The sequence below is a fragment of the Ruditapes philippinarum genome, unplaced genomic scaffold, assembly GCF_026571515.1.
Source record: "Ruditapes philippinarum isolate M1 unplaced genomic scaffold, ASM2657151v2 ctg9873_1_1_1_1, whole genome shotgun sequence".
Lineage (NCBI taxonomy): Eukaryota > Metazoa > Mollusca > Bivalvia > Venerida > Veneridae > Ruditapes > Ruditapes philippinarum.
In genome coordinates this window covers 11,924-36,850 of record NW_026854708.1, presented here as the reverse complement: position 1 = coordinate 36,850, position 24,927 = coordinate 11,924, and the positions used below count along the sequence as shown (strand labels likewise).

Genomic DNA, 24,927 nt, shown 5'->3' with positions numbered 1-24,927 from the left:
AAACACGCTTATATATATAAGGGAAAAGGTTAAGTGAAATAATGTGATAATTGCACATATGGATCAAAGAATAGAAAAACACCTTACTTCAAAACAACAATAAAGAAGATAAAATAACTGAAATGATAAAGCTTAAAGTACTGAGTTTTAAGTCATTGACAAAAAAGTTAAATCCCCCTTTTTAGCTCACCTGTCACAAAGTGACAGGGTGAGCTTTTGTGATCGCTTTTCGTCCGGCGTCCGTCCGTCCGTCGTCCGTCCGTAAACTTTTGCTTTAAATGACATCTCCTCATAAACCACTGAGCCAATTTCATCCAAACTTCACAGGGATGTTCCTTTGGTGGTCACCTTTAAAAATTGTTCAAAGAATTTAATTCCATGCAGAACTCTGGTTGCCATGGCAACCAAAAGAAAAATCTTTAAATATCTTCTTTTAAACAACCCTAAGAGCTAGAGCTTAGATATTTTGCATGAAACATCTTCTAATGAGTGTCTACCAAGTTTGTTGAAATAAAAGCCCTGGGGTCAAAATTGGCCCCGCCCCAGGGGGTCATTGATTTTCCCTATATGCATATAGTAAAAACTTACAAAATCTTCTTTTAAAGAACCCAAAGAGCTAGAGCTAAGATATTTGGCATGAAACATCTTCTAGTGAGTGTCTACCAAGTTTGTTCAAATAAAAGCCCTGGGGTCAAAATTGGCCCCGCCCCGTGGGTCATTGATTTTCCCTATATGCATATAGTTAAAACTTAAAAAATCTTCTTTTAAAGAACTGTAAGAGCTAGAGCTTAGATATTTGGCATGAAACATCTTCTAGTGAGTGTCTACCAAGTTTGTTCAAATAAAAGCCCTGGGGTCAAAATTGGCCCCGCCCCGGGGGGTCATTGATTTTCCCTATATGCACATAGTAAAAACTTAAAAAATCTTCTTTTAAAGAACCAAAAGAGCTAGAGCTAAGATATTTGGCATGAAACATCTTCTAGTGAGTGTCTACCAAGTTTGTTCAAATAAAAGCCCTGGGGTCAAAATTGGCCCCGCCCCGGGGGGTCATTGATTTTCCCTTTATGCATATAGTTAAAACTTAAAAAATCTTCTTTTAAAGAACCCAAAGAGCTAGAGCTAAGATATTTAGCATGAAACATGTTCTAATGGGTGTCTACCAAGTATGTTCAAATAAAAGCCCTGGGGTCAAAACTGGCCCCGCCCCGGGGTCATTAATTTTCCTTATATGTGTATAGCAAAAACTTAAAAATCTTCTTTGAAAAAACCCAAATAGCTAGAGTTTAGATATTAAGCATGAAACATCTTTAAGTAAATATCTACAAAGTTTGTTCAAATAAAAGCCTGGGGGTCAAAACTGGCCCTGCCTCAGGGGTGTCATTGTTTTTAAACTATATGTGTATAGTAAAAACTTAAAAAATCTTCTTTTAAAAAACCCAATGAGCTAGAACTTAGATGTTTAGCATGAAACATCTTCTTATGGGTGTCTACCAAGTCTTTCAAATAAACAAATAAAAGCCCTTGGGTAAAATTTGGCCCGGGGGGGATGGGGGGGCTATATACAGGTGAGCGACCTCAGGGCCATCATGGCCCTCTTGTTTGTTTTCTTCAGTGAGCCGGATGCATGCCAGTCTCTCAACTCTTCAAGATGGAAGGCTCTTTCTGATGGGTGGACGACTTTCTCCCATGAAGTTTTGCGCTCAAGTAGTGGCAATAGAAATGAATTGTGAGTGTCTACCAAGTTTGTTCAAATAAAAGCCCTGGTGTCAAAATTGGCCCGGCCCCAGGGGGTCATTGATTTTCCCTATATGCATATAGTAAAAACTTAAAAAATCTTCTTTTAAAGAACCCAAAGAGCTAGAGCTAAGATATCTAGCATGAAATATCTTATAATGGGTGTCTACCAAGTTTGTTCAAATAAAAGCCCTTGGGTCAAAATTGGCCCCTCCCCAGGGGGTCATTGATTTTCCCTATATGCATATAGTAAAAAACTTAAAAATCTTTTTTTTAAAGAACCCAAAGAGCTAGAGCTTAGATGTTTAGCATGAAACATGTTCTAATGGATGTCTACCAAGTTTGCTCAAATAAGAGCCCTTGGGTCAAAATTGGCCCCGCCCCGGGGGTCATTGATTTTCCTTACATGTGTATAGCAAAAACCTAAAAAATCTTTTTTGAAAAAAAAACCAAATAGCTAGAGTTTAGATACTAAGCATGAAACATCTTCTAGTGAGTGTCTACCAAGTTTGTTCAACTAAAAGCCCCGGGGGTCAAAATTGGCCCTGCTCCAGGGGTCATTTATTTTCCTTAAATGTGTATAACAAAAACTTAAAAAATCTTCTTTGAAAAAACTCAAGTAGCTAGAGTTTAGATATTAAGCACGAAGCATCTTCTAGTGAGTGTCTACAAAGTTTGTTCAAATAAAAGTCCTGGGGTCAAAATTGGCCCTGCCCCAGGGGACATTGATTTTCCTTATATGTGTATAGCAAAAACTTAAAAATCTTCTTTGAAGAAACCCAAATAGCTCGAGTTTAGATATTAAGCATGAAACATTTTCTAGTAAGTGTCTACAAAGATTGTTCAAATAAAAGCCCTGGGGTAAAAACTGGTCCTGCCACAGGTGTGTCATTGTTTTTAACTATATGTGTAAAGAAAAAACTATTAAAAATCTTCTTTTAAAAATTCCAACGAGCTAGAGCTTAGATATTTAGCATGAAACATCTTCTAATGGGTGTCTACCAAGTTTGTTCAAATAAAAGCCCTGGGGTTTTAACTGGCCCCGCTCCGTTGGGCCTATATACAGGTGAGCGACTTCAGGGCCATCATGGCCCTCTTGTTTATTTATTTTTATCAAATTTAATGTCTATTTTAGTTCAATTCAATATTTTAGGTCTATTTTAGTATATCATAAGTATCAAAATAATTTTTGTATAAAAAGGGAGTAAAACGTCTTCACCCATTTGGGAGTGAAACATTTTGGTGTGATTCGTCTTGGTGTGAACTGTCTCAATAGTGAAACGTCTGTCTACCAGGTATAAGTTCGACAAAAGTACTAAACAAGAATAATTTTCATGGACAGGGTAAATCTTATTTAACCATTGGGTCATACTTTGAATGATCTTTGAAACAGTTCAATACGAGGTAGGTAATCCTGTACGTATTCTCAATATCTACCCAGCCACAAAAGCAGCCCCCCACTTCACAAGAGTCCCCTACTTTTAATATGCTTTTTCTGGACTTTAATAGAACTTTTATAACTAGCACCTGTGCTTCAGCTGAAGTACTAGGGACTTCAAGTGTACTTGCTTCAACTGCAGCTGTACTTCATCTGAAGCCCCATCCAGCTTCTAATGAGCTTCTGAATTTGTGAATGTGTGCTTCAGTTGAAGCACCAGGGCTTTTTAAGTGCTTCATTTTGATAGTATTTTGTACTAGAGACTTATTTGCTACTTCTCAGACTTTGACTGTTTGTTTGAAAGTTATTTTGATACAAAATGTATACTTAAGGTGTGCTTTTGAAACTTAGCAATGCAGGACTTGTTTTGAGGGGGCTTCAAAAATGCTTTTAAAACTTGTATTTTTGTAGTTCTCTGATATGATTATCAGCTTGGAAATTAATTCATAAAGTCAATGAAAATGCATGTTACAAAAGAAAATAACTGTGTAAAATCAATATTTTAGTTTGATAAGGATTTACATTCTACAGATCATGGTGGTGAAAAATATATTTATTAAATTCCATCAAAAATATATGATTCATTATGAAGTCAATTATACCAATTCAGAGCCAGTTTTGACATTAAAAAATACTTTCTAAAAATTATATTATTGCACAAGAATCATCTAAATATATTGTAATTAACAGGCATCATCAGTATCTGCTTAACATAAAAAAGAAGAATTAAAATAAAAATATTTTTCTTCATGAATATTAGTTCAAAGATGCTCAAAACTTAAATTACATGACTGCAATTATTCTGCACCCTTCTGTAAATCTACCACTGTTTTCTTCCACACAAATATTCTTATCACAAACATCTGTAATCCCTCAAGTGGAAATTATGACCCCTTCCAGTTTTCAAAATACCCCATGTTAAGCTGACCTATCTGATATGAGTGATAAAGCAAGTTTACGATACTCTAGCTACATGTAACCTAATACCCAGAACAAATCTTCATCCTGGTCATTTATACAGAACTGTTTGAATGTCTGGATCTGCTTACAAGTTTTAAGACATATTAATACGAGTGCATGAGCTAGTATAAAGTTAAATGTGATTATTGTTATTTAGTTGAAATGATTCCAACTAATACAGGCTTACAAAAATTTTCTGAAACTAAATTAACATGTATAATGGGACATCAAATGTGTACACTTAAAGTTCCTGTTAAAAATGGAGGCAAATTGATAACCAATTCTATGGAATACATTTATGGTAAGTAATTTGAACTATATTAATATTTGAAATTCAATATTCAATAAAATTAACTAAATGCAAAATGAACTTTTTCTAGATTTGGTTTTCCTTAAAAAAGATCAAGTTGTAAGCTCTAAAATGATAAGATCAGATTGAAATATTTAAATTTTTATAGTCTTGTATTGTATGATACAATTGTATAGCAGGAAATTTGAAAATTATGTCCTTTTCCTTTTGTATATTTACATATCTAAATGCATTCCATATTAAAAAGAACATATGACTGACTTAACATTTAATAAGATTACCTTTATACATGTATATTGTATTATAATAATTATATAAATGTGTATATCTATTTTCTAGACCAAATTCTCCAAAAGTCAGTGAGAGCTGGTTTGAAAATGAAAGAAGAGAAAGAGCACAGAACTTACTTCGTAATTAGTTTGCTTTATTCAAATAGGCTTATTATGACTTGAATAAATTTAGATTTACTTACAAATATAAGATACCTAGTTGATTTTATCATGTTTAATGTCTATAATGCTTTATGCACCTAAAGCTTTCACTGGTGAGAATTGTGATACAAAAATTTGAAACTGGCATTTGAAGAATTTGATGTAGTTATATCAAAGAATGAATATTTAACTATTAAGTAAGTGAATAATTAAGCATTGCCACTCATTATCTGATTGGGCTACAAAGACATTATACCGTTGTCCTAAGATGATTTTGACCCCAAAAGTAACAAAATACACTGTGAGTTGTTTTCCTGGCAATTTTTGTGCTTGTTTAAGTTGAAAATTTAATTTTAATACATTTGCAAACTTTTTTTGCAGAAATTTTGTATTAGTGTTATGTTTTTTTAAAGCTGCATGATTACCAATCTAGAACATATATGCATATTTACATAATAAAAAATCATTTTAAAATTTTTTTTTTTCAGGATGCAGGAGGTATTTTATTAATCAACCAGCATTGTGCCAGTGAATCTGTTTGGAAAAGACTGAAAGTGAAGGACATGTATAAATTGAAATTAAATAGATGTTACGCTCATAAGATGTTTTATAGTGTTATACCTTTATGCATGGAATCGATTTTGTTAATGTGGGTGAAATGACTGAATAAATTTCTTTGATGTAACATTTAATGAATTATTATTGTTTATCAGTTGAAAGTTGATACTGTAATGCTCACCTGAACAAAAAGTGCTCAGGTGAGATTTTGTGATTTCTTGATGTCTGTAAAACCTTAATTGTAATTAATCCATTAAGTTTAAAGATTCAAGAGAAATCTAAAAATGTTAACTGATTTTGGAGCTTTTAAGTTTTGTAGTGGGGCTTAAATAGTACTTTTTTCACTGGGACTTAATTTGTACTTCACCAATATGCTTCATGTGTGCTTCAAAGAGAAGCTTCAGGTATGCTTCTTAACTGAGACTTCATCTGTACTTCTTTATGGGCTTCAAGTGTGCTGCATAATTACACTGAATGCCCTTAATATGTAAGCTTCAAATGTACTTCTCAAGGGGTACTCCAAAGATACTTTAAAGAAGTACGGTTGAAGCCTAATTAGCATAATTCGAACGGGGCTTCAAAGGAGCTTCTCCTATGTGTTGGCCATTAGCATTTCCATCGAATAGATGAAAGCACATATGAAGCAGGGACTGCAACCAAGCTTCTTATATACTTTACCAGAGAGCTTCAAATATACTTATAATATACTTGAATTGTGCTCTATTTGTGGCTGGGTAGGGTCTTTGGTTGTATGAAGATTCTTTGAACTAGGTATATTTGAAATCATGAGACGCCATAGGGAGATCAATTTGCCTAGGGTTATACTTTTTATGCTCACCTGAGCTAGCTCAGGGTGAGCTTTTAGGATCGTTGAATGTCCGTTGTCCGTCCACATTTGTTCGTTAAAACTCTAGTGGTCACATTTTTGCCTCAATCATCATCAAACAGGATGCATGTCTAGGTAATTTCTCGGATTAGTTCGAACATGTGTCATCTGGGATGAAAAACTAAGTCATAGGTGCTTAAAATAGAAAATTCTTGATAACACTCTAGTGGCTACTGTCTCGATCCAAATATCTTGGGAATTGCTCTGCAAGTTCGTTTTGATGATTTTTAAGTTCGGATATTGTTCACCTTGTGTCAAAAACTAAGTCACACTGCCGAAATATGGAAAATCCTTGTTAACACTAGTGGTCATATTTTTGACTCATTTGTCATAAACTTGGTCAGGATGTTTGTCTTAGTAATTTCTGGCATGAGTTCGATGGGTCAGGTGAGCGATCTAGGGCCATCTTGGCTCTCTAGTTTTTTTAGTAAACGTCAACTTAATTTGACTCTAGTTTGTCTTTTCAACCTTACTTTCTTATGTAAAACCAAAAGGCCTAGATCATAGATATTTTGATTTCAAAGAAGATTATTTAAATTATGTTTGTGGTCAAAATTGGGCCTGCACCAAAGAGGTCTTAGCTTTTTTAAAGATCACCACCATTGTTATAAAATAATCCAGCTCATGAGTAAAATAATGAAGGAAAACAACAATTTTGTGGATATTGATGATTATTGTAATGTTGGACAATATTTTCAAAGTAATACTTATACAAATTTTACTTCTACATGTATTGTTATCCCCTCGGCAATAGTAAAACCAACGTACGACCGATAATAAGTTGACACTTGTTAAAATCTCATCGCTGGTTTTTGAATGTCTCTTCTACATGTGAGCATGTTCTGCATTTTTTCTAAATGAAATCTTTAAAAGTTTTCTTCTCAAAAACTACTATGCACAGAACTTAGATATTGACATGTAGCATCACCTTGTAGTCCTCTGCAATAGTGATATAAATCTTGCCCCTTGAACAAAAATGGCTCCACGCTAGGGATAGCTAGTTTAAAAAGGCTTATTTATAAAAATGCATTAAAGTTTTTTTCAGCTCGACTTTTTGGGAAAGAAAATAAATAAAAATAATGAGATATTGTTACAGTCATGTTGCCGTTGCACTTCGGATGCCATTGGCGTTGCCGTCCGCAAACTTGTACCTTGATCTTAACTTTTTGTGTTCTTGGTGTATTGTCTTCATACATAGCCACAACAACCTTTGGGACTAGACCTTTTAGTATACCAGACTAACCTTGACTTTTATTCATAAATGACAATGGCATTTAAGGTCAAATGTCTAAATTTTGTTTGTTTTTGCTATTAGTGGCTATAACTTTTTACTTTTACATGGATTGTCTTCAAACTTGAAACATGCTAATATTTTAGGATTGACCTTTAAGTAAATGAGACAGATCGGGACCTTAACTAATAAATAACCTTGACATTTGAAGGTCAAATATTGTGATTTCATTTTTATGCTGTAACTGGCTTTAACTAAAGTTATGTATGGGATTAACTTCATTATATAAAAGCAACAATTTTTAAGATAATTACTTCATGTATTATCAAACTCATAATGACATTGGCTCTTTTATTACCTTGACCTTGAAGGTTTAAAAGTTACATTAAAATAAATATGTAAAAATATTTTGCCCGTCGGCCTAAAAACCAAACATTCTACAGTTTCAATTAAACCTGTTTAAAAGTTTGTTGTAAATCTCATCAAATATTGTTTATAAAATTAGGATTTTAAAACCGGAAAACCCCCACGGAAACACTAAAGTTCGTAATACGAATTTTAACATGCAAATGAAGACTATAATGAGCTCATGTATGCGCGTACGTCACAGTTATAGTTGCTATCCGGAACACAGCAAAAGTGATATTTTCTTGTGTAAACACACTTTAACCGTTTAAGCTTCACGGTGCACTAAACCTGGGGGTTCAGTAAAAGTCACATCATCTCGTTCAAAAGATTAAATTTGTATGAAAACATCCGTTTACAATGCGGAAATATACCGTTAATTTAGGACTGGCAACTTATAGTCATGTTTGTTGATTTAATATTGATGTACGGATGATCCGAAGGCGGAGTTTCTCATGCAAACAGAAATTGTACTTCTCATTTCGCCACAATGAGGTTACCTATTTTTTATGCTAATAAAACTCATTTTGGTTGTCTGGACACCAAAATAAGACCTGGAGTCGATATAAAATCCAATTTTATTAATGAAATGTCGCTATTTTTAGTTTTTTATGAAATTGTATTAATAATAAACTTTAAAATTGTTCATATATAACTTGAGTTTGCTATAATTGACTTTAACTTGGTAATCAATATATGTATTATCCCTTCATACTGAAGAAAACAACATGGACAATGCCTTCTCTAAAAGGCTGAACTGACCTTGACCTTGAGCTTTAAAGTAAAAATTTTGAATTTTTTGGTTTAAAATTGCATAATTGTGTTATTAATGTACCAATTTGATTTAAATTTGGGGAAAACAAGATTTGCTACAAAACAAATAAATTGAATAATTTATATATGACCTTTGTCCTTAAAGTTGACATTGACTGCCAAAATTAATGAAAATCTCTTGTGTTTTTTTTTTTTTGTTTTTTGGTTTTTTTTCGCCTGTAACTAGCCATATAAATTTGTAACTAATAAATGAATTAACTTCATATTACAATAGAATATTTTCAAGCATAAGACCTTAATGTATATCAAACTCAAATTGACATTTACTCATGTGTGACCTTGACCATGAAGCGTCAAATTTATTTCATTTTCACTGATTTCGCTAAAAATTGGCTAGTGACTTAGTAAGTGAAGACAGGTTTATATTCATACAGAACAACTTTTTGGACGAGAATTCTAAAACGTTGATTTGAAATCGATTATTAAGCTCTTGAATGTCATTTTGATCGATTAAAGGACAAAGTATTGCATTTTGGTTAATAATTTTTATCAAGTTAAGGTTTTTCACTTATAAGATTTTTAAATAACTTTTACATTCCGAGTGGTATTGTGGTTTAAAAGTTGAAGAATTGCCTACACCCCTGGACTTGACTGCCACAGTAAGATTTGCTCCAGTATTGGACTTGCTGCACTATTGGACTTGCCAGCGACTATTGGACAAGACCTAAGCTTCTTATACTTGCTGCCGCTCCTTGGTTGCTGCAGTATTTGACTTGCCCTGCCCTACTGGCACTAGCTATTGCTTGCTTTTAGACTTGCTGAGCTCCTTTAACTTTCTGCACTATTGAACTTCCCCTGCACCCAGTGGATAAGCTCGCTTCTCAGACTATACTTGCTGCGCATCCTTGGACTTGCTGCATTTTTGGACTTGCCTGCACTATTGCCACTAAGCTACGGCTTGCCTCTATTAACTTGCCCTGCCGCTCCTTGGACTCTGCTGCACTACTGATAGCCTAACGCTTTTCTTATATTGCTGCGCTTCTTTCGGACTTGCTGGCGTTCCAATGGACCTTGCTGCAACTTTTGGACTTGTTACGCTTTAAGACTTACTGTCGGCTTTTTGGACTTGCTGCACTCCTTAGAACCTTGCTTTTTTCTGGGAAAGGAGCGTTGCTAAGGTTAATTCTTCATTAGAAAGGCCGGACCGTTTTTAGACTTTTCCTTATCTTTAAATTTGGTTCCTTTAACTGGGATCTGCTCAACCAACAAGGAGAACTTGCCCTGAAAATAACTTTCTGGACAATATTTGAAGTTTCTTTTCGAAAACCAATTTTTTTTCTTCTTTCTTTATTTTCAATTTCATTTCATATAAATACAAACACGCCGAACCGGATTTTGAACGCCACAAATTTTTGACGTCACGTAATAATACAAAATGGCGGAACATTTTGTGTTTCTTTTTATGATAAAAATAAGCTATTTGACAGTTAAGTTGTCATAGTTTTTGTCATTTATATGAAGGGATTTTGATTTCATATGTGAACCCAAAACAACATTTTGACCCAACAGTTATGTGGAAAGTTAAACAACAAGTGCAAGTGGTCGTGGGCCCCAGTAAATGACCCCTTTTGATTTTTATCTTTTTGTTAAATAGATAAATCAAGGTCCATTTTCCCCTTATATGTAAAAATGGTAATTTCTAAAAACTCAAAGGTGTATTGGTCTTGGCCAGATAGATGACTCCTTTTTAGGATCGATGTTGTCCGTTCGTCCTTCCACTTAGTTTGGTTCACCTTTACGTCGCCATTTTTTGGGGCCTCAAATCTCATAAACTTTTCAGGTGCTTATAATAGTTGATAGCTCGGAAATAAGTTCGAAACCATGGGGTACTCACTTCGGAGAAAACTAGGATCCATAGGAGCTAAAATAGAAAAAACCTTGTTAACCCTAGGTCACATTTTTGCATCAATCATCAATCAAACTTGGTCAGGATGCTTGTCTAGGTGCATTCAAACCATGGCCCTCATCTCGGAATGAAAAACTAGGTCACTCTGAGCTAAAAATAGAAAAACCTTGGGTTGTAAACACTCCAGCGGTTTCCACATTTTTTGCCATCAATCAATACCCATCAAACTTGATCCGGAAATGTTTGTCTAGGTGATAGCTCGAATGGTTCAAACATGGGTCATCTCGGATTGAAAAGGTAGGTCACCGGGAGCTAAAAAATAGAAAAACCTTGTTAACACTCTAGAGGTCACATTTTTGCATCAATCATCATCAAACTTGGGTCAGGATGTTTGTCTAGGTGATTCAAACATGGCTCATCTCGGATGAAAAATAGGTCACCTGAGCTAAAAATAGAAAAACCGTTGTTTTTAACACTCCAGCCGGGTCATCATTTTTGTGCAATATCAATCCATCAAACTTGGTCAGGATGCTTGTCTAGGTGATTGCTCAGCATGAGTTTTGAAATATGAAAGTCATTACGGAAGGAAAGACTAGGTCACAAGAGCTAAAAATAGAAATTTAACACTCCAGTGGTCACTTTTTTGCCTTTCAATCATCTCAAACTTGGTCAGGATGCTTGTTAGATGATAGCTTGGATGAGTTTGAACATGGGCACCTCGGAATGAAAAAGTAGGTCACCGGATACTCAAAATAGAAAAACCCTGCTTTTAAACACTCTAGGGGTCACATTTTTTGCATCAAATCATCACCAAACTTTGTCCAGGATGCATGCCCTTGTCTAGGTGGATGCTAGCGGATGAGTTCGGAACATGGTTTATAATCGGATGAAAAAACTAGGTCACATGAGCTAAAAAATAGAAAAAAACCTTGTTAAACTTTAGCCCGGTCAATTTTTGATCAATAATCATCAAACTTGGTCAGTGATTGTCCGTATAAGGTGAAATATTCAGATAGTTTTAAATATGGGCTCTTCGGATGAAAAACTAGGTCACGCGGAGCTTTAAAAAAAGAAAAAAACTTTTGTTTACACTCCATGCGGTAATTTTTGTCAATATCATAAACTTGGTCAGGATGCTTTTTTCTATGAAATACTTGGAGCGTTCGACATAGGTCAATCGCGCGAATGAAAAAGTGGGATTCGATTGGTCGGTGAGACGATCTAGGGCCACATCATGGGCCCCTGCTTGTTGATTAATGAGACTGCTGGATCAAAGGTCAAAAGGTCCTTAAGCCCAATAATATTTCAAATTTGCCTTAAATTACATAAACTTTTCTTATTTTTAACAGATTTGTTGGTCAAGAAAAAAAAACATGTGAAAAAAACTGATTGTAATTTTTAATTTTAAAGGATATGGCCTTTTACCTTTTTTGACCTTTATTTTTCAAATCACTTATTTCCCTTTTACAATTTTGTTTTTTATTTATGGACAAAAGAAATTTTACAAAACTGATTTTAAATTTAAATGTTTCCACGACATTTAAAGTGAAATTTTCCTTGTGGTCATATTAATTTAATTTGCTAAAGTTTTTATAAATTTTTTTTTTTTATAAATTATTAGTCTAATTGGAAAAAGGTTTTAAATTTATACTTTCAATGTTTTATACAAGTAAAATATTGAATAATTTTAAAAATTTTTTTGGGAAATTTTTTCTTTTACTGGGAAAAGTCAAATATGAAAATTTTAGATTTTAATTTTTTTTCAAGGAAATTTTGTTTTCCCACATGGGGTTTTAAATTAAATTTAGAAAAAGAAAAAATCGACGCTTCTCCACATGTGGGCTTGGTCTTGTGTTTAATTGCCTATCGACCTACATATCCTTAAAATACCTTTTATTCAGACCCGACAAATTTGGTACTTACCTTTTTTTAATGCCTTATATTATGCTTCAAATTTGATATTGAAAATATTGATAATTGAACACGCATTATTTATTATTCATGAAAAAAACACGTTTTGACTAAATTCACACTGAGTAGATATGTTATGTTTAAAAATTCCTACACACTAAAGGTGGTTATAGTAGTATATGTGTTTTATTGTGAAAATTTGTTTTTAAATTACACAATCATCATGTTTATTACCTGTACACTCTTTTCCTGGCATTTTGTATGTTGCAGTTACTACAACCGAAGAAATTATGTATCATTTCATTTGGATTTTAATGTGCCTTGCTTCACTACTATTTGGGTGGAATTAAATATTGCATATTGGAACACTAACAACATTGTTCCTTTAATATTATCATTCTATTGTTTTAGCTCACCTGTCACAAGTTGAACATGGTGAGCTTTTGTGATCACTTTTTCGTTCTGGCGTCCGTCCGACCGTCCCTCCGTCCGTAACTTTTATTTAAACGGACACTCCTCATAAAAACGAATCCAATTTCAGCCAAACTTCACAGGAAATGGTTCTTTGGTGGTCAAACTTCTAATATTTTTCAAAGAATTTAATTCCCTGCAAACTCTGGTTGCCATGGCAACCGAAATAAAAAAAAAACTTTAAAAAAAAGTCTTCTTTAAAAAATCAAAAGAGGTAGAGGCTTAGATATTTAGCATGAAACCATAGTCTAGTCAGTGTCCACCAAGGTTTGTTCAAAATAAGAACCATGGGTCAAAATTTGTCCCTGCCCCGGGGTCATTCATCTCCCGCCCGGATATGTATATGGTAAAACTTAAAAAAAAATTCTTTTAAAAATCCCAAATAGCTAGAGCTTAGATATTAAGCATGAAACCTATTGTAGTGAATGTCTACCAAGTTTGTTCAAATAAAAGCCCTTGGGTCAAAATTGGCCCCGCCCCAGGGGGTCATTGATTTTCATTATACATGTATGTATAAAGAAAAAAACACACAAAAAAAATCATCTTATAAAAAACCCAAAGAGTTAAATCTTTAGATGTTTAGCATTAAACATCTTTCTTGTGAGTGTCTTCCAAGTTTGTTCAAATAAAAGCCCTTGGGTCAAAATTGGCCCTGCCCCCTGGTTTCATTTCTTTTCTTTATAATTATGTATATTATGAGTGAAAACTTTTTAAAAAAAGTATTTTTTTTTTTTTTAAAACCAAGAGCTAGATTTTGGATATTAAGGCATGAACATCTTCTAGTTGTGTCTACCAAGTGTGTCAAATAAAAGTCCTTGGGTCAAAATTGGCCCCGACCCGGGTTGTCATTGATTTTCCTTATATATATATAATATATATATATATATAATATATATATATATATATATATATATATTATATATATATATTATATATATATATATATATATATATACAAAAAATTGAAAACAAGTGCCGGAAAAATCACATATAAATAAAACAAAAAAAACAGTCCATGAGTTAACTTATTTAATTATTTTGCCAACCGGTTTCTCTTATGATCATCGGGCAAATGTGACGTCGTCATATATACACATCTGTTGGAAATGGTTGTTTTTCCCCTTACCCATCCAATGCCAACCAAGAAACTGGCAAGGATGAAACCCGGTTTTTTATTAAAACCCTTGTAGTAAATATGTTTTAGTTTTAAATAAAATAAAAAGCCCAAAAAAAATGTAATAGGGGCCCAAAGTAATCATGGTAATGAAATTTTTTTTTTTTAGTAACTGCTCCATTGACCCTAGGGACCAAAAAACCTCCCCCAAATGGGTCTTTTTAAAAAATTGCTTTACATCAAAAAATTTATAAAAAATTTTTTATTTAAAATAGTTATTTTACTGGAAAACCCAATTTTTCATTTTTTTGGGAAAGTACCCGGGCTGGAAAAAGATTTTTATTTAGAAACTAAAGACCTTGACCCTTTACTCTACCAAAGACCCAAAAACAAAGGGGAAAGAGCTGCTAAATGCAAAACATAGAAGTTTTTGTTTTTTTAACCCAAAAAAAAGTTTGTTGTGATAAAAAGGATATATTACACTAATCATTAATTTTTATGGAAAAACAAAGGGCCATAATTAGGTAAAAACTTATCCAATCACAAAACCCCTACAATATGCATCAGGGCACTTGATGACAAAGCTTCTTTGAAAGTTTGAACAATTTCACTTAAGAAATGTAGAAGGAGTTGCGCTACAGAAGAAATTGTTCACTATATATTCTGTATAAAGAAAAGAAAAAAAAGTGGCATAATTAGGTAAAAAATTATCCAATCACAAAACCCCAACAACATGCATCTAGACGCTTAATGACAAAGCTTCTGTGAAAGTCTGAAAAAACTCCTTTGAGAAATGTAGGGGGAGTTGCACTTAGAATAATTTATTCACTATATATTCTATATAAGGAAAAAAATATCAAAGAGCCATAATTAGGTCAAATATTATCCAATCACAAAACCCAGACAATATGCGCCAGGGCATATGATGGCAAAGCTTTCTGTGAAAGTTTGGTCAAAATCCCGTTGAGAAATGTAGGAGGAGTTTGCGCACAGAAAAAAATGTAAACGCCCCGCCCGCCCGCCCGCCGACATACCTCATCTAATAACCAGTTTTCCCTCGGAAACCTGGTTAACTTAGTAATGTTTTTAAACATGCATTATTCAGAAACAATGGACTGCTTTTGTCATTAGTTTACAATATTACTTGTTCCTTGTCATGGAGAGTTTTTATACACAGGTGAACGATTTCAGGGCCACCATGACCCTAATGTTACGAATATTTATACTTTATACATTTGCAGATATATTTTTAAGATGCTAAACAGTCACCAAGTTATTGTTTTATCTCATGATGCTGTTGATGTTTTTATTGGTATCTCTTTTCAGTACCAATGAGGCAGTGAAACCAAAATGTGCTGACTTTGTTAAGATAGAAATTGACAAACGGATTTACAAAGAGTTCTGTGAGGGAATTACGGACATTTCGGACCACGGACGTTTCGGACCAGACACTTCGGACCAGATTTTTTGGTCATTTCGGACCAGATTTTGGGACAAATCGGACCATGAGATGGTCATTTCGGACCAATGAATATGGTCATTTTCGGCCATGATGGGGCCATTCGGACCAGAATTTTTTTTCAACAGACCATTTTATTCCTTTTTAATATTGATTATTTGTTATTTTCAGGGTGTTTTTGAAAATTGATTTTATATACAATAAATACAATACAAATTTTATTCAGCATAAAAACATAAATATGTTTAGAGCCAATACAAACAAAAAAATGTTCAGCGACAGACGATGACAAAGAAATGAAATCTTTATCCGAGAGAGTAGTTCAAATTACATAAACAATTCTAACAAACTATCTAGATATACAAAAAATACCTAAATATATTGTTACATATAGATATAAAAAAGAAGTTCTAGTTATTAAGGAAAATAGAGTTAGTAATAAAGATATTTAATTTTGAGAGAGTGTATTTGAGATTTGCGGTTTTTCTTCTTATTATTATATATATATTTATATATATATATTATATATATATATTATACATCTTTAGGCAGTAAATTTTTACCAAGTTAAAAATTGTGTTTCTGGCAGGTATAAAGAACAACGACGACTCCTTGTCAGTGCAGTTTTTTCACACGCTTTAAATTTGCTGAATAGAACTCGTTTGTGTCACCTTTCACTCAATTAATGAAGTATGTATTGTAATTTTTGTAAACCTAATTTGACAACAAATATTTAAATTGATTGGTTTGATTGGAATGCGATTAAAGTACAGTTTAAATCAACAATAAACAACAAACAAATGGATTAATTATTTGTCAAAAATTTGATGTCCAGGCTGCAATATAACACAGTGTTAAAATTTATTTCATTTCCATAAACTTATATAGCTTACAAACTGAAAAAAGTTATATTTTGTCCATGTCTTTTTGTATATACTTTATAATAAATTGTTTGCAAACGTGTGTCACCAAAACATTGCTTGTATTGTTTTTGTTGTTGTTTTTTACCTTAATTTTCTTCATTTATATTGCAAAAATATATAAAATCTAAATCGGGATAGGTGTAGTATCGTTTCCATGGTGTCTAATATAAACTAAAGCTACTTTTAGTTTATTGATTAATTGATGGCTAATTTCATAAATAATATTTAATCTGGTCCGAAATGTCAAAACAATGGTCCGAAGTATATAATACATGATCCCAAATGTCCAAAACAATGGTCCGAAGTGTCTAACACATGGTCCGAAATGTCCAAAAATCTGGTCCGAAATGTCCCGAAATATGGTCCGAAGTGTCCAAAAATCTGGTCCGAAGTGTCTGGTCCCGAAATGTCCATGGCCGAAATGTCCTATTACCCTGTGAGGTATCCGATGGTACAATCGTTTGTTCTTACCAAACTGATGCAAAGACAGACACGTGGTTCATCGCAATATTTTCTCTTAAATCTTTGGAGGCAGTGGACTCCAAGGAACTTGCATATGAACCGCTTGGCTTGTCTGCAGTTCAAGTTACCAAGGGAGATTATCCTTTTATACGTGAGGGAAAAATATTTACAGTGCAGTCTGCAACTGTTTGGCAATTCTAGCATAAGCGCTTGGGGAAATTGAGAAAACACCTGTTCTTTTTCATGCAAATAAAGTTAAAGTAGCCAAAATAGTTCAAAGTGACTTTTATATTGTGTGTTGTAAAACAAGAGTTGAAATTTATGATTTGAATTGGACAGAAAAGAAAACCATTGAACATACGAAGATGAGCCTCTTATTCTTAACAATTTTTCTATAGCACTTCATCTACTAGCAAAAAAGAAACATAACTGACCTAAACAGTAGGGCATAATGAGTTCTATGTTAGCTCGTTAGAAAGGATAATAGTATTTAATCTGAATGGAGTAGTCCTGGACAAATTAGGTACAGAGTCCATCAAAATGTATGTTCAACAACCAAATGCTTATCACTTTGAAAGAAACGGAAAAGTCAGAATTTATGAACATTCCGACGACACATATGTATGTAATTTAATCACACCACCGCGTGTTGCCCTGCATCGTATGTATTACGGGAAGAAGAACAAGCGTCTTTTCGTTGCAAATTTCAACACCTGGTCGACGTGTGTCGTGGAAACTGAATAATTCTAGATGCAATGATGGGCAAATCAGCAGTTGTTTATGACATTGTTTGCTTAATTTAATGCCAAGAGGTATGTAAATATTTGACAAGTGTTGCTACTAGGACTGTGTGCACCAACATGTTCTGTTTAGGCTTGTAATCTGTAATAAATATACTTATCCTTTACTAGTGTGTTACCAATGTGTGGAATTCTGTTATAGATCATTTCAACAAACTTGGTAATACTAATACAACAACAGTTTTACTTTATACATATAAGGGAACGCATGCCCTCTTGGACGAGGGCTATAAAGTGAATAATGTTTGACAGATACACTAGACAATGGCTCATGCTAAATATTTTGAAGGTTTTTTCTGTACGCAATCTGCTGTGGTCATAGTATTATTTTTACAAAAGGTTTATCTCTTAGATTTGGTTTGCTAAATTGCTAATCATGGTCATGCAACTACATAGTTAGGTGAAGAAGCAGGCGCTTGTTTTGGTTGAGTCTATTATGTTTTGTTTAGGGGGTTGAGTTGTCATACACAAGTTTACAATTTATATGCATTTATTTTTTTCCAATGATTGTTATTATCTTAAATGCTTCTGGGGTTGTTGTTTTATCAATTCATTTGTAAATAAGATTGTTATATGTCTATTAACGGAATATTTCTAATGAACACGAAATTAGTTCACACCTACATGTGTATTGGTAACGTGATGGTTTAAGCCAATGAAAACACGTTAATATTATTATACTCAGGCAGAGAAAAAGTGTGCAAAGAGTAAATCGATAATCTTTATGTAGCCAGCAAACTTTGAATTGCAAGTATTTTTTCATATCTTTTCGGCAGGATAAACTGTCCGAGGATTCGTATCGTAAAATGGCTGCCATTTACAGTATCAAGTGATTATCCCAAGCACCACCGCGACTTAGCGCGGGAATTTTAATTATAGCTAACCTCGGCGCGTATACCTTTTTCATATTTTATTGTAATAAATATTTACAAACTGTGTCTTTTGGGATTTTTTTATCAATATATTTCCAATAATGATGTTAATATGAATAAATAATCATATCTCAAATCTTTGACTATGATTTACAATGAAATTCTACCTTTAGTGTATTAAAAAGGTTTTTAATTTCCTATAATTTTATTTTGTGATTATGCTTCAAAGCAGTCAATTGACCGTGAATTTTCTTTTCATATTTTGATTTCCTTGAAATCATTTTTCTCATCTGAAGTCATGCAACTTTAATATGGTGATACATTAATTACATTCCATGAAAATGTTTAAAGAAATAAAATATCTCATGACATGTTTGTTCATTTTACATTACACCTTTAATTCAGCAAACATAAAGTCTTCACAAAAAGTAGTATGCAATCGTACCTATATTACATACGAATGTATGTAATATTTTTCTTGTTTAAGAAGTATTTCATTCATGTCAGAGGAAAAGCCATGACTCCCGGGGCTATGATTCGATCAAGTTTTGTAGAGTTTTTATTAGATAATGCTACACACAAGGAAATTTTTATGCCTTCCAATTTCAGAGACAAAGATTCTTAAAGAATTCAGTTTTAAAATATTTTTTAGCCCCTGTTACCACAATCTTGAATGGAGCAGAACCATTTGAACAATTTAAGTAAAGTTTTATGCTACGAATATCACAGGAAAATTTCATCAAATTTGACTTAGTTGTTTCAGAGTAGAAGTCGTTTGTAAACATTTTAACGACGGTCGCACTGACGGACGATGGACAAATCAATATGACAAAAGCTCTCCTTGAGCACTCTCTGTGCTCATATGAGCCTTAAAAAGAAGAACTTGTTTTAAAGTTTTGGTTCGGATCCTGAATCCAATTGTCAAATGCTGAACTTGTTGCATTTTTAAGATATATGTTAATTGTACATGCTTTTGTGATGATTTATACTATTATAAATGACAAGTTGACATATAGATAGACTTTAAGCTTTTATTTCATTTCACAATTCATAAATATGAATGTGTACAGAGTTCATGTGTAAGTATGATTGATAATACATGTATATTTTGAGAATTTACGTATTTGTAATATGCTTCGTTGATAGATAAGAGGAAGCTGTTGTGTATATATGATGGTTGAAAATGCCGTTTTAGGTAGTTAGCGTTTAGACTTACACCGGAGTTGTACTATTTATGTAGTGAATAAAATATATGAAACACAAAGTCTTCGTTTCTTTTCACACAATACCACATAGAAACCTAGGTGTCGCAGACTTGATCCCACGCTGCAACACTTACAATAGTAATAGTCTTTTGGAAGATCACCTTAAACAACGGAACACATAAATTTCAAGTCAAGTTTAAATGTTTTAACGAAGCCCTTAATTAATACATTTGTATCAAGTCGGAAATAGGGAATTTTAATGTTCAAATTTTATCTTAAGTCATGTCCTAAACAAACACGAAGATTGTCAAAAATATTTGGGCTTTTCTTGGAGAAATGAACGGAAAATTACATTTTTGTGTCGCCTTGAGAAGGCAACATATAGGGGTTACTTTGTCTGTGGTGTCAGCGTCGGCGGCGTCGTCTGCGTCGGCGTCCCCTAAAGCTTGTCCAGAGCATTACTCAGTCACTATAAGTCGGATTGACTTCAAACTTGGTATGCATGCTTCTTTCAATAACCCGAAGTGCAGTGCACAAGGACAGAAAGCTCAACACGACAAAATTAAAAATTTGCTGGCTCGGGTTGATTGAGCCTGTTCATGGACGGTACTGGAGAGTGCAAGTTACCGTCCACGCCTCCTAGCACCGGCTTAAGCAGAATTCAACATTAACACGAAAATGTTGAAATTTTGAATTTGAAACCTATGAACTTGAAACTTCATAGGATGATAGATCTTAAAAAGAGGTGCAGTGCACAAGAACCAGTACTCTGCACTTCCTAATTTTTGAGTTATTTCCCTTTGTTAATTTTCATACTTTATTTTTGTCTGGGCAATTTCTCCTTATGTATAAAAAAGCTATGAACTTAAGACTTCATAGGATGATAGATCTCATTAAGAAAAAGTGCAAAGCACAAGAACCTGTACTCTACATTACTTATTTTTTGAGATATTGCCCTTTGTTAGTTTTTGTCTAAAGCTTGTCCGGAACTCAGTCACTTTAAGTCGGTTTGACTTCAAACTTGATATTCATGCTTCTTTTAATAACCCAAAGTGCAGTGCACAAGGACCGGTTCTCTACACTTCTTAATTTTTGAGTTATTGCCCTTTGTAAATTTTCATACTTTAATTTTGTCGGGCCATTTCTCTTCAACTTTAAAACCTATGGACTTGAAACTTCATAATATAATCGATCTCATTAAGAAGAAGTGCAGTGCACAAAAACCGGTACTCTGAACTTTCTAATTTTTGAGTTATTTCCCTTTGTTAATTTTCATACTTTATTTTTGTCCGGGCCATTTCTCATAATGTATAAAAGCTATGGACTTACGACTTCATAGGTTAAGAAAAAGTGCAGTGCTCAAGAACCGGTACTCTGCATTTCTTATTTTTTGAGTTTTTTCCCTTTCTTGATTTTCAGACTTTATTTTTGTCCGGGCCATTTCTCCAAAAGTATAAAAGCTATGGACTTGAAACTTCATATGATGATATATCTCATTAAGAAGAAGTGAAGTGATATATTTCATTAAGAAGAGTGCACTGCACCAGAACCGGTACTGTGCATTTCTTATATTTTAGTTATTTCCCTTTGTTAATTTTCATATTTTTGTTTTGTCCGGGCTATTTCTCCTAATGTATAAAAGCTATGGACTTAAGACTTCAAAGCATGATAGATCTCATTAAGAAAAAGTGCAGTGTACAAAAACCGGTACTCTGCATTTCTTATTTTTGAGTTATTACCCATTTAATAATTTTCATACTTTATTTTTGTCCAGGTCATTTCTCATAAATTATAAAAGATATGGACTTGAAACTTCATAAAATGATAGATCTAATTGATATGAAGTGCAGTGCACAGAAACTGCTGCTTTGCACTTATTATTTTTTGAGTTATTGCCCTTTGTTAATTTTCATATTTCATGTTTGACCTGGGCATTTCTTAAACTATATTGTTCACAAGGCGACACATCCGACTCGCGGAGATCTACATATACCTTTACCATAATATTATTTCAATTAATCGGAACGTCCTCGGCTATTATTCATAATAACTTCGGAGTTAATATGGGTTGAAAGTAGTTCTACCACGTGGTTTAAGATGTTAACAGAAACAGAGAGTGTAATCTTATAATAATGAAAAACGATGGTATATATTTGACATCCAAAGGAAAATATAGTTGGTTTCGGTACAATTATGATTTAAGATATGTCTGACAACCATCTTAATTAAATATGCCCATAATTATAAACAAATTCGACTTGATGTCAACAGGTTGGCATTTTGTACTTTCGGTTTCTGTAACGATAATATAATGTAATGCTACTTATTTATCTTTGAATGTACTTATTTTAGGTGGACCATTACTTGATATTTTGGAGGAAAAAAATTGTCAACAACTGCCAACATGAAATTACTATTTGTTTACATGTTATGTTTCTTAGAGTAGGTTAGACCAAAATACCGTATCTGTTCTGTGTATTCGATGTTCTACTCGAGGACTAAAGGAAAGGGTCGAAAAGTTGCGATTGTTATTTCAATTTTAGGATTTCATCACCTCCTTTTCTGTTTACATGGCAGTGAATCAAACTACAAAATGTAAAAAGACGCCGTCATCTTGGAACGAAACAGGTTATGTTTTTGTTAATTAGTTAGGAGTCCAATGCTTTTAAATGCACTAGGAAACTTCGTGCACCTATTATTTATCAAAACAAACTATTCTAAAATATGATTAATCTTTCACATTACATCAAGTTATGAAGTTGTTGGATACCGATATTATATATAATTTATTTTACTTTATACAAGATTCTAATTTTACGAGTTTTAATGACTTGTTTGCCTAAGAGCAATAAGGGCGTTTTACGATACGACTTTTCCATAGAAACGGATGTTGCATTTAGTGCACAAGCATTCTTCGTAGGGCAAAACCTATAAAAGAAAAAATATTTCTTGCATAGTAGACCGGCGTTTCCATGAGTTTTACACATGCCGGAAATTTCATCTGGCATGGGGGTGCCAGATAATAGATAAATACAGAATCCCTAAAGAAAGCCCAACACGGCAAAATTGAAAATGTTGCAGGCTCGGTTTGATTGAGCCTGTTCATGGACGGTACTGGAAAGTGCAAGTTACCGTCCACGCCCCCTAGCACCGGCTTAAGTCGCGTGTCATACAACAACGTTATTTAGCGAATTTCAGTATGAACCGCGTTAAAATTACGTCATTTTAGAAGGGAACTGTGCGCTTAGGATGATGTCATTTCGCCGTTGTTATTAAGTTTGTGAATTCATACGCTATTGTAAGAAAATAGTTATGGATGAAATAACATTAATTTGCATGAACAAATATCTTATTTAGGTATACCTTTTTAAACTTTGAAATAATATGGCAGAAGATGCAAGAAAAAATATCTGGCATATGTTTGCGGCAAGCCTCGTTACCGCATAATGGGTGGGGTCCCTTCGGGACGAATATTCCGATCTGAGCCGCAACATATGACAGATATTATTAATAATATCGGTTTTCAACAACTTCCTTACGCATATTAAAGCACTGAACTCCTAGTTAAGATATCGTGAATACGAAATTTATGGGCAATATTTCTCTTTCTATTCTCATTTTCCATGAGAAGGGGGTGGGGTATTTAGATTTACCCTTCGCCCGTCCGTTCTCTTTTGTGTCGCACGTAGCTCAAAAGGTATTTGACCTAGAGTCGTGAAACAGGAATGTTGATTAGCATGTGTACAGTACTTCGTGTGGATATATTTAGTATTTTAAGACTTTTTGAATTTGACTTAGTAAAAATTCACAATTTTCAACTTGTGTCGCAAGTAACTCAAAAAGTATTTGACCTAGTGTTAATAAACCTTACAGGAATGTTGCTCAGTATGTGTAGTTGTGCGCCTGGCGTTTCGCTTGTAGATTTATTCTGTTTTGTTAGAGTTATTGCCATTGACTTAGTAAATATTTGGAATTTTCAACTTGTTTCGCATGTAGCTCAAAAAGTATTTGATCTAGAGTCGTGAAACTTTACAGGAATGTTGAGTATTTACGTGTGGATATATTTAGTAGTTTAAGAGTTATTGTCCTTGACCTAGTAATAGTTTACGATTTTCAACTTTTGTTGCACGTAACTCAAAAAGTATTTGACCTAGAGTCATGAAACCTTTGCAGGAATGTAGATCAGTTATTGCCCTTTACTTTATAAAAACCGTTCCATTATGTTGTGTTATTTTTTCCTTGAGTGCTTGAATTAGTATGTTAATTTTTTAGAGTGTACGCAGTATCATAATGCCTGTTTCCTGTTAATAGTTCGTTTTAAGACATTTTTCGTACAAACAAAGAAAAACAAAGATAGAAAATATTTTTGTGAAATAGATTCTACAATAAACTTACCTCCAGTTGTGTGAAACTTTCAGTTTAATCGACAAATTCTCAATTTCTGTAACATTTCAACGCCGGGTGTACGCAGTATCCAGAATCAAAATCGCATTCAACGCGAAATACCAACGAGAAAGGGAAGACTTGTGTCAATGAATTTGGAACATTAAAACTAAAAGTAAGGACATCTTCTTTGCAAAAGAAATTAAATTCAAATCTATTCTGATTGCTTTAAAGGACTCGTTTGTGTTCAAAATACCGGTTGAAAAAGTGTCGCGGTATCAGAATTTTGAGGATGCGCGAGCATTGTATGACCCCCTTGGTAGTATATCATTTCAGGAACGAGCGGACACTCGAGTACAACAACGTTATCATCCTTCCGTACTGTATCTGGATAGCTTCCTCACATTAGATAATCTAAAGTCCCTGACACACAGTGGCGAGAAACAAGTGATTTTGAGTTGAAACAAAGTTTATTTCAAACAGCGATATTATCATGTTAATAATACATTAACATTAAAAAAAATACTTTTCGGTATTAAGCTTTGGGGGGAAGATAATGTACGTGTTTTTGGTGAGTAATTAGATGGAAAAAATCTCTTTTGATGTTAGCTACTTTAAGTAAGGTCGTATTTTGGCCAGTAATTTTATTCAAAAATTTTAAGGATATCGTCACCTTAGTGCAAGAACTCAATAT

General features: G+C 33.6%; 1 protein-coding gene across 1 annotated transcript in view; it reads left to right on the top strand.

Annotated features, from left to right (window-relative positions):
• Nucleotides 1–15,532, top strand: part of LOC132740815 (uncharacterized) — a gene marked incomplete at its 3' end in the record, with an annotated part of 37,536 nt that extends 22,004 nt beyond the window's left edge. Inside the window, exon 9 of the mRNA XM_060728818.1 lies at nucleotides 15,456–15,532. Within this exon, the coding sequence (XP_060584801.1) occupies nucleotides 15,456–15,532 (77 nt within the window). The remainder of the gene's footprint in view (nucleotides 1–15,455) is intronic.
• Between the last annotated feature and the right edge of the window lie 9,395 nt (nucleotides 15,533–24,927).